The 15,222-nt window shown below is 39.4% G+C and overlaps 1 protein-coding gene across 1 annotated transcript in view; it reads left to right on the top strand.

The window, feature by feature from the left end:
• The window catches only part of agbl1 (AGBL carboxypeptidase 1), a 134,598-nt gene that overhangs the window by 35,502 nt on the left and 83,874 nt on the right, over positions 1 to 15,222 (top strand). The window contains exons 10-15 of the mRNA XM_058087448.2: positions 3,428 to 3,544; positions 9,597 to 9,753; positions 10,601 to 10,688; positions 12,507 to 12,770; positions 13,805 to 13,888; positions 14,056 to 14,136. Of these exons, the coding sequence (XP_057943431.2) occupies positions 3,428 to 3,544; positions 9,597 to 9,753; positions 10,601 to 10,688; positions 12,507 to 12,770; positions 13,805 to 13,888; positions 14,056 to 14,136 (791 nt within the window). The remainder of the gene's footprint in view (positions 1 to 3,427; positions 3,545 to 9,596; positions 9,754 to 10,600; positions 10,689 to 12,506; positions 12,771 to 13,804; positions 13,889 to 14,055; positions 14,137 to 15,222) is intronic.

Raw genomic sequence — 15,222 nt, 5'->3', positions numbered from 1 at the left:
GTTACTCGGTAAACTTGGTAACATGCGCTGTGAACAGACCTGCATTGATTGGGCACAACATTAGGTACACTTGTCGCACAAGGACGACATCAAGCATCCTGCATGTATGGCTGACATAACTGTGCTAAAATATTACATCCCTCTCAACACTTTGCAATATGCACCTTGCAATCTTAAACGTGCTTCCTAAAATACAGTTTTTCACATCGTGTATCAGTCACTGATGGTGCTTTTTTTCAAAACATATGCTTGCTTGCTGGTGAGATAAAGTCGTTTGGAAAACTGCTTATAGTGCTGAAGATGGTGCTTTTGAGAAAAATACAGTCAACAAGTCTGACAAAATGATTTCCCTTTTTGCCATATTTGCATGAATTCACACAGCTTATTAGAATTTACATTTTGCACATTTGGATCTTAAGGAGGTTTTCAGTAGAGCCACAGTATGACAAAAAAGACATTTATTGAAAACACCAATTAAACTGAAAAGGCTGTTTATCAGCTGATCAGGGATTTAAGACCATGGCTCAAAAAATGACAAAAACTCTCCAAACCAGAACAGAAAAAATAAATGCCTGAATGAATTTTGAGCAGATTTTGGCGTTTATAACCTGTGGGCTTAAACTTTTGATGAACTGAAATAGGTTGTTTTTCCACTTGATCAAAATGAAACTATAAGAGTGCCACCAATTCAGACATTTCAAAATATTTCCACAGTCACTGTAATTTCATATTTTCAGCGAAGATTTTCCCATTTATAAATGCTTGGGCATAACAAAGTCATGGTGTCAGCTGAACAAAAGATATAATTAACGTTCAGCAAATAATTACAGGAAGGAATTACACATAGGACATCTACCATCTCCATGGAATAAAAAAAGCTAATTATATAACATTAAACACATAACATTAACTGTTTAAACAGCAGTGCAACAATGTATTATGGGAATTGGCAATACAAATACATAGCTTATTACTACCCAGAGTCTGAGTCTCCAGCACCCCCGCGAACCTCGTGAGGATAAGCGGTAGAAAATGAATGAATGAATTATTTTGGATTGCAATGTAAACCAGCACTTCCTTAAAATGACAGAATGTTGTCATTACCAGTCCACAATGCTCCTTCATACCTCGTGCTAACATGCAGTATACAAAATGGATGGAGTACTCAAATGTTTGCTGGGCACATGTCAAGCACAAGGGAGGCAAGAGATCATAACTGCAAAGAACACAAACTACAGTTATAGTGTCATATAAACATTGTATTTGATGTACAGGAAATGACAAAAACCTACATTCATAACATTAAACACACAACATTTACAGCGATTTAAAGAGCAGTGCCACAAAGCATGATGGGAGATTGCACTAAACTTATTTGGCATACCCAACTGCTCCCCCAGTTCTGGTAAGTAAAAGTAAAAGTAAAAGTAAAAGTAAAAGTTGTATAGCTCACCTGGAAGAGTGCTTGGCTCCTGACCCATATAGTTGGTTCAATTCCTGATTTGAGTTGAATCTACCAAATTACTTTCACTGGACGTTTTTGCATATTTTCACAGTACTTCAGTCGAGCTTCAGCTTCTGAACGGCTAGCTAGCCAGCACTTACTTGAAGCCCCCACCTCCACGTACTTGGACAAAGAGGCTCAATGGCTTAGAGGAGGGTTCACTCTCTCCCTTCATTCCACTGTAGCACCAACACGTGCAGACAGATGCAAAGTGAACCCTCTTGTCATCCAGCCTGTGTGGTAAACCGAGACAAGGAAAACATGTTTGTTTTCCTTGTATGCATGCAAATGTCAGTTTAGCAAGACTGGCAAAGTTATCGACTTTGTTTTTTTTAATATTTCAATTAATTAATTTATTGATTATTGTGACAGGCCTAATCATGCTGTTTCGTTGTTGAATATGGCACCTGTAGTCTGGTGTGGCATGGCATGGGTGTCTCGCCTAATATTCTCACCTAATACATGACAACTAGTGACCATTGTGGAGTACTATGTACCACAACTTGAATGCATCTTCTGAATGCATCTTGAGTGCCTTATTATTTATATTATATTTTAGTTCAGTTAGCAATGTTTATGCTTAACTAAGGCAAAATATACCATGGAACAGTGTGATTTATACATTTTTGAAAAACTGAGCTGCAAAATTTGACTACAATTGTAGTCAATTGACTACGGTACATCTGTTGGAAGACTCAACTAAATTACTGTATAGCATATACTGTATTTAGGCACAATTCAGTACATTTTCCAAAGGATGGCAATAGAAGCAATGGAGAGGTTTGTTGCTTGTTATGGATCACAAACTATTTCTTGTAGGGATGTGCCGGAGTATCTGTTACGGATAATAAATTTTTGCCAGAGTATGAAACAATTACATTTCATCATTATCTGTATTCGTGTTCAGATAAAATGCTCATTATGTATTCACTCTTCACGCTCTGTGATTGGCCAGTCACACACAGCGATCGCCTCTCCCAAGACGGCGGCGGTGGCAGTGGTTCAGCGACTTCACACCTTGCAATTGGGAAGTCGAAAACGTCTCGCTGTTTGTCACAATGCCTCTTAGTTAGGTTTTCTTCAGCTCACCTCTATTTTGTTTTGTATACGTAAGTTACTTGGTAAACTTGTTACGTAACATGTGCGATTGCACGAAGCACAGCGCTGCGCAGGCACTCAATACATACATACATGTATAACCGGCATTGACTGGCCACAACATTAGGTACACTTGCACAGGAGCACGAGAGCGTGTATGTCTCACATGATCCATACATAAAATATTACTCCCCTCTCAATATGTTGCAGTATGCAGTAAACTTGTTTCATAACATCTTGTTTTCATACACGGTGCATCTTTTTAAGTCAGCGGGCACAAACATTTTTCTTTTGTCTACTTGTAATACTGAACGCGGTGCTGTTGAGAAAAATACAGTCAGCAAGGCTGACACATGTTGCCCTGACAACATGCTTTGGAATGTGGGAGGAAACCTTAGCACGAAAGGGGAGAACCTGCAAACTCCACACAGAGATGCCCAGAGGAGATTCAAACCCAAGTCTTCCCGATCTCCCGACTGTGTGGCCTACATGCTAACCACTCATACACCGTGCTGCCCATGAAATAATTATACATACAAATAATTAAAGAATAAAGTCTCAAGGGTCACTTACACAAAAAAAACATATAACTGAATGATAAACAATACATATAGCAACTTCTGATCAATCCAAATCAATTTCGGACTTAAAATAATGTATAGCTTTAGGCACAGCTTTAAACCCCGCCCATTTCTGGTTAAACCACACCCACTTCCGTTGTATACCCCGCCCACTCAGAGTATACGGATACTGATAATTTAGATGGGTGAACGGATACAGATACAGATAGTGGTGTACTCGCTCATCCCTAATTTCTTGTTCCAGGATGAGGACTTGGAGACGGACCTGAACAAACTTTGTCTTTGCCCTGAACCTGACAGACCCAAAGAGCTACTGCCACAGTACAGCCGTCTATGTCCCGAAGTCTTGCATGACTTCCAGGTACAGTTTTTGAAAGTGTCAGTGTCATCTGTCAGTACAGTATCCTTGGTGTCTGACAGTCGTGTGTGACTGATGTTCCAAGCAATTAATTACAAAAGTAATTACTGTAATTATAGCTTCTTACTGTAATACAAAGTGCATGAGATTACAAGCATATTTTTGGTAACATTAAATCCATTATAATCTAAGTAACAATAGCTTGGCACCAGCATCAGACAACATAAAATGACTTGGCTCTCCCTCATCTATTACCATAGAGCTAAAAATATCTATGTTATTTTTTTATATTTATGTTGTCTTTACAGGAACATATCTGAAGTTAGTTTTGCAGGTTTTAACCCATAAGTCAGAGACATTTGTGCTTGAAGGAAATGACAAAAAACTTGATGATGGGGAATATTGCATATTGCTATTATTGTGCCAGTTGTGAGATGATTCAAGCCTGTAATTATAGTCTGTTGTTTCTGGCGCTTTTATGTTTCACCAACTAACACTGAAGGATATCCGATACTGCCTTTTCTTCCAATAACTGTCCATCTCTCAATTTCCGATATCAACCAATGCCAATACTGATACACCTATCTCCAGTAATGGAATTAACACATTGCGGTGACCCACAATGTTGTTTTAGACAGTAGTCACCCACCCACAAGTGTACAATTTCCGGACCATGAGATTGTTGTTTTATATGGTTGTAGCCCCTTGTGTATGTAATTGTAGTTATGGTGGAGCAGACAACATTCAATTTCAGAGGAATCTTTCAAAGTGTGATACAAGCACCAAAATTGGCACAGATACTCCTTAGACCTTAATCTTTTCAAAAAGTATGCGGGCCACTTGAAATTCAAGATGGCCACCCATTTTCAAGATGGCCACCATATGCGGTACCAAAATTGTATGCTCTGCAATAAGTATGCAAAAACTTGGCCAATATGGATGATTCTGACATCAATCTATGCATTTTTTTAACATGTAGAATCCAAAACTAGGACTCTATCTTTCAGAAGCTAACTTTTTTTGTCTTATTCTGGGATTAAATAAAAATAACCCACTATATTGGCTCACAAGATAAACTAGATCCTATGTGTGGTCCCTGTGTGTGATTGAGCATGTCAGCCTTTAACGCATTGTATATCAAGGTAGCACTCACAGTATACACCATGCAGTAGTTATAACTATAATTCACTAGTAATGTATTTAGTGGTAGCAGTGTAGTTTATAGTGTCCCAAATGCTATTTAATTCAAGCCTCACAACAGTTATCTAGTAGTTAGCAAAAAAATGGCAAGTTCAGCTCCAGGATCATCTAAATGGAAAACTGATTGGGCCAAGAGGATAAACATAATGAGGATCTAAAATCCCCACCTAAACGTTATTCATCTGAACAAGATGGCTACATCATGATTGCAACCAATATTCCCCAATTTCATGCCCTCAATGAAATGCCCATTATTCTGGATCCAACCAGACTGGATGAGGGTGGTGGAATAGAAGAGCACTGAGGATCTATTCAACATAGATCAACATAGAAAATTTCTATTCTATATCTATTCAACACCAAACTGGACAGGGCTAGAAAGAGAAGGCTTGGGCATCAAAGTACTCAATCAGAAGAAGGGCAAAACAAACTTCAAAGAACTGTCATGGAGTCTGGTGTCCAAGTGCTTTCTTTGTGAACAAAAGGAGCCAGCATCAGAACTGAGACATGCCATGACCATGAACCTTAACAAAAGACTCAATTACTGTGCTAAAACTCTATATGATGGAAGACTTCTCAAAGTACTGAGTAGTGGAGATGTAATTGCTCAGCAGCTCAAGTATCATGCTGCATATTCGACAGCCCTGTACAACAGAGAGAGAGCCTACCTGAGAAATGCTGAAAAGAGTAAGCAGAGCCAGAAGCTGGATGTCTACCCAATAGCATTTTCTGAACTAGTAACATACATAGTGGAGACAAAATCAAGTTTTGAGGGACCTGCAATATTCAGGCTTGAAGATCTGGTCAACTTGTACACACAGCGTCTAGAACAGCTGGGGATGAACACACCAGAAGTTAACGCCACCAGACTGAAGGACAAGCTGTTGGCTGAAATACCCGAGCTGAAAGGTCACAAGAAGGGAAGAGATGTCCTGCTGGCTTTCCAAAAAGATGTAGGCTTTGCTCTATCACAAGCCTCTGACTACAGTGTTGCTATGACTCTTGCCAAAGCAGCCAAGATCTTGAGAAGACACATGCTAGACCATAACTTTTCCCTTGATGGAACATTCCATCAAGGGTGTATTGAAGAGGCCATTCCACCCAGCCTTCTTCAATTTGTGGGCATGATTGATTGGTTGGGCTGACATCAAATCATATTCAAGATTTGGTGCCTCCAAATCAGACGTTGCAATTGCCCAGCTCCTTCAGTACAACTGTTACACAAGGTACAAGGAAGGAGCATCAACTCATAGGCATTCAAAACATCGGGAAACACCATTCCCCATCTACATGGAAATGTCAATATATCTTCTTGGATGAACCTGGCTGAACGAGGATAAAGGCACAGACTTTGAATTGAAAGGTTATGAGATGACCTGCATCAACAAGAACAACACGAGGGGAGGAGGAGTCGCCCTGTATGTGGACAAACAACTACATTAAAGTAAAGAATATGTCAGTTGCTATTGACAATATCCTAGAATGCATAACAACTGAAATCTGTAAAGAACAAAGCAAAAACGTGTACATAAGTTGTTTATACAGAACGCCACACTCAAGGATAGAAATGTTTTTTCAGATTGAATCAAAACAACCTTTTCCGATAACAGTCAAAAAACAATTTTCATATGTGGAGACTTCGATATCGATCTGCTGAATCCACACAAGAAGAAGGTAATTGACGATTTTATAGATACAATGTACAGCTTAAGTTTGTTTCCCAAAATCACCAGACCAAGTAGAATAACAGACCATTGTGCCACTGAATCCTTTGTGACTGCAGCTGTAACGCTGTTAATTAGAAATGTATACGTTTATTTTGAATTATAGCACACAACCTTCATCACTTCCTTAAGTTAAGGACAGTTACGGCTGTTAGGTGGCGTTTGTGCATTTCGAGAAAGGCGTAGGTAGGACAACTGCTCAAGAGGTGTAAATGGCACTGTAAAAGGACTCTAGACACTGTGATGGGCAGCGTTTTGTGGAGTTGTGACCCCGCCATCGATTGAGAAGCAGGCTAAAGTGGTGAGTGCTATTTATATTTGTTATTATCCTTGAAGCAACAGTGCAGCTGATTTTTTAACTGCTGTGTGATTTGTCATGTTATTTTTTGTACGTTAGTTCTATAGTTCCATGACGAAAGGAAATAAACATTTGTAAAAGGAACTGGAGTCTATGGATCAATCGAGTGGCGGCACACTGACCTTTTTTGCAGCACATTTAGCAAGTGTGTATAATTTAAGGGTCTGCAGCCGACTTGGCCAACAGCCTACCCCGTCGACAAATAAGGCCAGACGCTCAGAGGCTCCTCCTCAAGCCGCAAACATCTATGGATCTATGGATAGCAGAGACATGCACCAGTCCACATGATGTCCCAGTAACAGACACAAGACATCTTTGTCGGTGGAACATATACAGCAACACCATGCACTAATATGCATTTATTTGAAATATATGTTTGATATAGCTACTGTATTTTCAGTCATGTCTAAAATTTGCTAAGCCTGTTATAAATGATTGTACTATACACTAAATCCTTCTACAATGTAGAAAAATGCAACACTCCAAAATGTCTGCTTACACAAATATATCAATAACTCAATACCTATGATTTACAAACAAATGAATACTTAATTAATCAAAACATACAAATTGATTCCCTAAAGCAGGGGGGCTCACACTTTTTCAGCATGCGAGCTACTTTTAAAATGACCGAGTCAAAATGATCTACCCACTACAAAAATGCAAGACATCCATTTATTTTCAAATGTATTGAGGATTATTTGTACGTACAATGTATGTTGATGTACCTTACATAACCAAATGAGCCAATATTGCAAAACACATATAATTAACTATTAACATTTTTTGTAATTACCTGAGTTTACTTTGATGACTTGCACTGAATTGAATCAGCCAGGGATGCAAAGTCCGGACAGTAGCTGCTGATAGCCAGGTTAGCCAGGCAAACGCACTTCGAAAAAGACATTGTGAAAAAAAAGTCCACCTCCCATTCCGTATGGAAGTGATATGTTTTTGCCTTTTTACTTGGTCCAGCTACTTCACTCATTTTAGTGACCATAAACTTTAGCGAGGGCTTAAAATCTGACGCAATTCGCCGACTAGCTTAGCACTAGCTGACATCGTAAGTTCTGCTGCACTTAGAGACGTTGTTTGATTTGATTGGTCACCCGAAGGGCAACATTCAGTTGTCATCTGAATGGCTGCCCCGTATATCAATCAAGTGACGGCATTGATGCTAGGATGATATTTTTTTAATGTCACGCCGCGATCGACCAGCGATCGACCAGCGATCGACCAGCGATCGACCAGCGATCGACCAGCGATCGACCAGTACCACCTCCGCAATCAACTGGTAGATCGCGATCGACTTAATGAACACCCCTGCTCTAAAGCTTTGCACTGAAATGTTGACTTTATTAAGGGCTTGACGGAAGCGCGCTAATAATGTTGGGATATGAAGGGCCACAAAGGATGGTTTGAATGCACCACTGTACGTAGCCAATTTGGTAGACTGGGCTGTGCTGCCATAAGCATGGCGGCGCACCAGCTGAGGTGTCCACATTTTCAGCTTGGCGGAGTGACAAAACAGCGCGACAAGGGCAGGTTTTTCAGAGTGTCAGGCAGATTTGACAGCCACCTGACGGCAGCTGAAAGTACGATGCCAACTAATGAGTTCACATTTTTCAGCCAACCACAAACAGCCATGGCATGCGATACAAAGTATGTACTCTCATTGGCTTAACTCATCTCATGAATCTCATTCCAAGACAAAAGAGAGAGAATAGGAAAACAAGGGAGACACTCGTTGAATAAATGTAAGTCAGTCGGTGTCTTAAGGATTTACCTGTGGTTGCCCATATGTCAGTGGGATGGATGGAGGCGTGGGTGCAACGTGTTGTGAAAACTGCAAAGTGTGCTGACCACACCCCGTCGGTGCGGCATAGGCGCGTAGTGTGCTCGGTCTACGAAAATAGAGCTCTTGGTCTTAATTCCAGGACACGAGATTCGTGATCTTACACATATCAGTATCGGTTGATATCAGCATCGTAATTGAGAGTTGGACAATATCGACATATATTGGACATTCCTACTAATTACATCCCGTACACATTTCCTTCTTTTTAAACATACACAAGTGTTGTCTTGATTGAAGTACACCTCCTTTGTAGGGTTTGTTTCTATGGTTGTTGTATGATGAGCTCTTTCACTTGATAATGAAGGAAGTGGCCCATAATTACACACGAGTAGGTGTTAGTACAGTTTCTTTTTACAGGTCACAGATCTGATCTGTTTCAACTGTCCACTTGCAGTCTTCCTCAGAGTGGGCAGGGCAAGTGGGCAGTTGACACCGACAGGTATGGAAAACTTTGGTCTGTAAAAAATAATTGTTTAGAATCAAAGAAGGGTTGGGTGTTGTTTCCTGCCCGTCTTGGGGTAGGTATGTGGTGAGCTCTTTCAGTCTCGGGATCCATGTGACCCAGTAATTTTGGACAAGCACTACTTCTACATTCCTTCCGAAATACCACATTGCAGCTCCTGTCCTACCCTTCTCTCTAGCACCCTGCAATACACTTTCCCAGGGAAGCTGAGGGGTGTGATCCCTGTATAGTTGTAACACACCCTGCAGTCACCCTTCTTAAAAGGGGACATCCATCCTACAAATAGGACATTACATTTGGCAATGCCGCTTTGTGTGTTTCTAAGGTAATCATGCAGCAGCAGCTTACTTTGTGAGAGACATTGTGACTAGATTCAAATGGTACTAAATATTTTTGTAACTTTTTTTAAAAATGCGGCAAATAATCTGCACAAATCTGTTTGTCTCACCCAGGAGCTGGATTCAAGTTCAGAGAGAAGTTCACCGTCATCATCGTCTTCATCCAACGACGACACTGGGCTTTACAACAATGTAGCTTTACAAAAAAAACGGTGGAGTACTGAAGTTCTCTCAAAGACAGAAAAAGGCACACCAGCTCAAGCCAAATCAGGTAAAGTTATATTTACAATGCAATATATTGTGCATAACATCTACCTTCTAGAGCAGGTTTGTCAGCCTAGCCCAGAGGTCAGCAACCCACGGCTCCAGAGCCGCATGTGGCTCTTCAGCGTCTTTGTTGTGGCTCCCTTCGCAATGCTCAAGTTTTTTATTTAACAATCTTCAATCTTTGTACTGAGTGTTGAAAAAAATCGGACTTTCTGTGAGACCGTATACTAGGAAGAGTACTTGATCAACTCCGCTTTTTCTCCTCTGAACTACTTTGATACCCCAAAATTCCCTCCGAATCTGGCAGTCAATCAAAATCTTGGGAGACTCGCAATTTGCTGTGGATGTGAGAATGTTGCTACACAGTTCTTCAGGCATCAGGTATTGAGGTTTAACCAAGATGATACTGTATGAGTTGGCTTCCATTACACATGTACACTGCGCTTCTATTTGCTGTATTCTCCTGTTAAAACTAGTTAAAATAAAGACAGATTCAAACTTTTAGATTCAGATTCAAAGATTATTAGCTATTGTTTTTAAATTATGTTTTGCGGCTCCAGCCTATTTTTCTTTCGTGAGCAAGGGGGGAAATGGCTCTTTTGATCGTAAAGGTTGCCGACCCCTGGCCTAGCCCTTTCTTCTGAGAGGTACTGTTAAAAATGAAAATGGACAAAAGCTCATCAGGTTATAACATTTACTTTTATAGCGTATTCATCTTATTCAAACAAACTAAATGTGCATGTTTTAATAATAATAATAATAATAATGTTCAACTGCCTATCCAGAAAAAAAGATATTTAAAGTAATTTCAAAATGTACTGCTGACCACATCCTGTATTGTTGCTATACAGCTGCTGCCATATTAAAGGCCAAAGATTTTGACAGTCGTAATGGCATCCTGAACACCAGCTCTGAAGTTGGAGGAAAGAGAGAGATGAGGTAAGTTGTAAATCGTGTACACTGGGGTGTGTGTACTTGTTTTCCTGTTTTATGTCAATTAGGATTACAAAAGTTATTTGTATGTGCAATTATGACAATAACAATATTTTATTATGTGTTTTTGTTACTTTCTTCAAAGTCCAAAGTTTACATACACAGTGACATCGTTTTGAAAAATGTGGGGTAGCCCACATGATGATGACATGGCTTTGCTTTGCTAGGTTAACTGACATTTGAGTTGGTTGGAGGCACATTAAATTCCAAAATTTGGAGTAAAAACAGATTTGGGGTTCATTTGATTGGTCGCCTTCTCTCCTCCCTCTTTGCCACTTGCGCCGGCGTGAGGGATGGAGGTGTGGGTGTGCCTGCTCTACGAAATTAGAGCCCATAATGTGCCTGTATACCTGAAAAAAACATCTTAACTGTGAAGTATGTTTATGTGGGGCTGTTTTGCTGCAGGAGGAATTAGTGCACTACATAACATCAATGGTATCCGAAGAAAGAACATGTGGAAGTATTGAAACAAAATCTCAAGTCATCAGGCAGGAAGGTGAAGCTTGGTCGCAAATGCATCATTCAAATGGACAATGACCCTATACATACCAACAATCAAAATATTATCAAAAAATATTAACAAAATATTCACAAAAAGTGACTTAAGGACAACACAGTCAATGGGTCTCATTCACCACCATTTCCCAAAGAATCTTCTTAGATTTTCGGTAAGAAGGTGAGGGATGGTTACAGAAAATCTGCCACAGAAAAATATATATTTTTAAATCTTTTTTTAATATTTTTTTTTATCAAAGATGTATACTATGCTCATTGTTGAAGTGATACACTTAGTGTAAGAATTCAGATTGTTAGTTTCAAATTTTAATAATGCAACTTCATTGACAAATAGGTCAAAACATAAAATGGAAAAAAAATGAACAAATATGACTTATCACTGTATTGTGTTTTAACCTTTTCCCACCTAAGAACAAATCCTAGATTATATATAAATAAACATTTAAAATATTCATCAATGCCACAATTTTTGTAAGAACTTCATAAGCAGGACTTAAGAACAAATTTGTTCCTAACAAAGGAATGTGTTTGAGGTCCCATGTTTTAGGGTGGTCATCACAAAGCCCTGACGTAAATGCCATAGAAAATTGTAAAGGCACGAGCAAGAAACATGGCCTCCAAACTATTGTGAGAAGCTTGTGGAATGATACACAAAACACCTCAACCAAGTCATACACTTTACAAGGCAGTGCTATTAAATATTATGGAAATGTATGTAAACCTTTGATGAAGAAAGAAATAAAAAATAACTCGAAAATATTATATGTCTCATAATTGCAGCTTTCAGCAAATAGGAATAATTTTGGGAATCCTAACTGACTTAAAACAGGAACAATTTCGCCTGATTAGTTTCACATAGCGAGAAAAAGGAAGTTGGTGTCTTTTTCCATACTGTATGAAAACTGTGTTTGTGTACATAGACCTACAGTATACGTATATAGTGGCATTGGAGTCATATTCAGTATAGAGAGTGGATGCCAGAGCTAAATTTTGATCAAATGATGACCATATCCCATTCAAGTGGAAACTGGCTAACTTCAGACAGGCTTGTAATAGGAATAGTGACTCCATACCACCTTTTCATTTCCAATACTTATACCGCAATGTTGTATATCAGCCAATTACCAATACCAATATCTACCTTCTTTTTTTCTCCTTTGTTGTGACAGTAACAGATTTGTATGTATGTACTTTTTGACATTCAACAAAAAAACATTGGGAAACTCAGAAGCCTGTTTTCTGTTCCAGGGGAGAAGTCAAGTTGTGTCCGACAAATGATGACCAGGATAACCAAGAGGGAAGGAGCAGTTCTTACAATTGTGCTATGATAGACAAGTTAATTGACAGACATGGTGTTTTCATCCCTTACCACAAACCCATCATGTACCGTGCTGCAGCCATCAAAACTAAATCTATTCCAGGATTCAACATCCTGGCTTTCCCTGATTTTTGGGGTCACGTCCCACCACCAGGAAATGAACCCATGGCCCCACGCAAGCCCAGTGTTCAGAGGTACCCCATTACACATCTAAATAATTGCATCCAAATCTAACGCACATTGTCGTTTTTCTTATCTTGGGCCATGTCATTAAATAAGAAGTTTCATGGGAACTTTAAAAAAAATCCTGGGCCAGAATTGTCCTGCAAATTAATTCTGACACACAATATTGTCAGCATTATTTTGAGACCAATTTTACATGAATGTAATGATTATAGATGGCATAATAATGCAAGTACACCTTACCAAAAGTACTAAACTTTGATATTTATCAATGAGGAAAAAATAATTGGTTAAAAAAAGATGCAAAACTGTTTACATTAAGGGCATACCGCTACTTCTGTGTTCAGAGTGGATGTTTTTGAGTGAAACTTGAAATTAAGAGCAGCATATTGGTTGAGTACGTACTTATCGGACAAGCAGTGCACACAAGCAAATGAACCCCATGTATATCTAGTCAATGTATTTTTTTCCAATATCAGTACTCAAAGATATGTTTCCAACAACACAAGTCTGGCCATAAAATGGATCATTTTATTTTCAAAAGATAAGCAGAATAACCATCACAGAATTTAAAACGTCTTCTTTTTTTTCTTTTTTTTGTGCATTATTTTTTTCCCTCCCTGTCCCCTTGGGGACACTGTAGTAATTGCAGTGATAAACCTTTAAATAAAATAAGGAAACAACCAACATAATAAATTATACAAACAAAAAGGACAAAAAGCCCCAGTGAAAATAAAATGGACCCACAGTCTCTGAGTTCACATTGTGTGTCAATGCTCATTTGCATATACATTTCCTTAATTGACTTTTAGTAGTGTGTTTACGTTTAATGAGGTGCAATGTTTTGTGGAAGTTTGGCAAAAGTACATGCTTTGGGTGCAGCAGAATGTGGCGTTATACACAACAATGTGTTATACTGAGGGAATCGCTGAAAAATAATTTGCAATGTTTTGGATTATTTGTTTTATTGTATTTGTCACAAAATGAAAAGTTATTTAATCCTACCAAAATTAATTGTCCTGCCCTTCAATACTTGTTTTGTCAGGCAGAAAGTGTTTGAAGATATCCAACGTTTCTTGAATACTGATGACATGGTCAACCAAACTGTCTTTGACCTGGAGGATGACAGGTAGCTCAACAGTACATGCTAAAATAGCACTTTTTATGTCTTGAATGGTACATGAGGCATACATTTTGTTTGTCTTAAAGTACAACCATGAGAGTTTATTTTATGAGCCATAATTAATAACAATACCATAATAATTAATAGTAATAAGCACTGTTTTTCTTTGTTAGCTCACCTGACAGGCCAGATTCTTTGAGATTTTTTTCCAGGTTTGAATGTGGAAACCTGAGAAAGGCTGTTCAGGTTCGCAGGTATGCCCACGTTTTCAATAGTAAATTGTTTATTTTTCATTTCAAAATATTATTCATATTGAAATGTATAAGTAACCACAAAAAACCACAGCATGCTAATTCTGTTGGTCTATTGAAGAAGTATCAAACTCGTACCACAGTTGGCCAAGTTTTCTTTCCAGCCAGTCACTGAAGGAGGTGATTTTAATGATCAATGCCTCCTTTCATTTGAGGGAAGGAGTGCATCAATTAAATTACCTGCTGCACAAACTGGTTGGAGAGAACACCTACATTGTTTTGGCCTTCTGTGTCACGGGTTTGACACATGGCGTATTGGGAGTATAGTAGTATTTCAGTTTCTGTTACAATCTCTTCTGTTGATAGCAAAACATAAATAATATGATTGTACTCGGTTTAATGTAGCCTACAAACCAGTGTCTTGTTGTGCTAGTCTCAAGCCTGTATAAATACATAGGGTTGTGTCAGGAAGGGCATCAGACATAAACATTTTGCCAAATCAATTATGCAAATGAAACACACAACTTCTACTCCGGATAGGTCGAGGCCCGAGTTAACATTGTTGCTGTTGACCTACAGGGTGCCGGTGGAAATTGGGTTACTGTTGGTCAAAGAAGGAGAGGAGGAAGATGTGCCCATGAGAAGAGAGTGAAGTGGAGCCCCAAGAACCTGGAACTGAGAGTAGGGACTTTGAATGTTGGAACTAACAGGAAAAGGTAGAGAGTTGGTTGACATGATGCAGAGGAGGAAGGTAGACATACTGTGCGTCCAGGAGATGGTTGACATCACCGAAGGCGATCGGCTTCAAACGGGACACGTGGGACACTGGGTAAGTCTTGAGAGAAGTGGGCAGCTTGAGTCTGACGTAAACGGGATTGACCATACGCACCAGCTTGTATGGTCCCACGAACCTTGGGGCCAGATTCTTGGACTCCACAGCAAGGGGAGACACTCTGCCCGGGCTAATAGTTGGGTACCGACTTGCGATGACAATCCACCAGTTTCCGATTACATTTTGTGGTCCCGCTAGTGTGTCCCGCTAGACCCGATGGCTGGCAATCTTAGTGCCGTGGCCCCAGGTCAGGACCT

This window comes from Doryrhamphus excisus, linkage group LG6 (assembly GCF_037039965.1).
Source record: "Doryrhamphus excisus strain RoL-2023G ecotype Guam linkage group LG6, RoL_Dexc_Guam_v1.1, whole genome shotgun sequence".
NCBI lineage: Eukaryota > Metazoa > Chordata > Actinopteri > Syngnathiformes > Syngnathidae > Doryrhamphus > Doryrhamphus excisus.
This window is presented reverse-complemented; position numbering and strand designations above follow the sequence as displayed.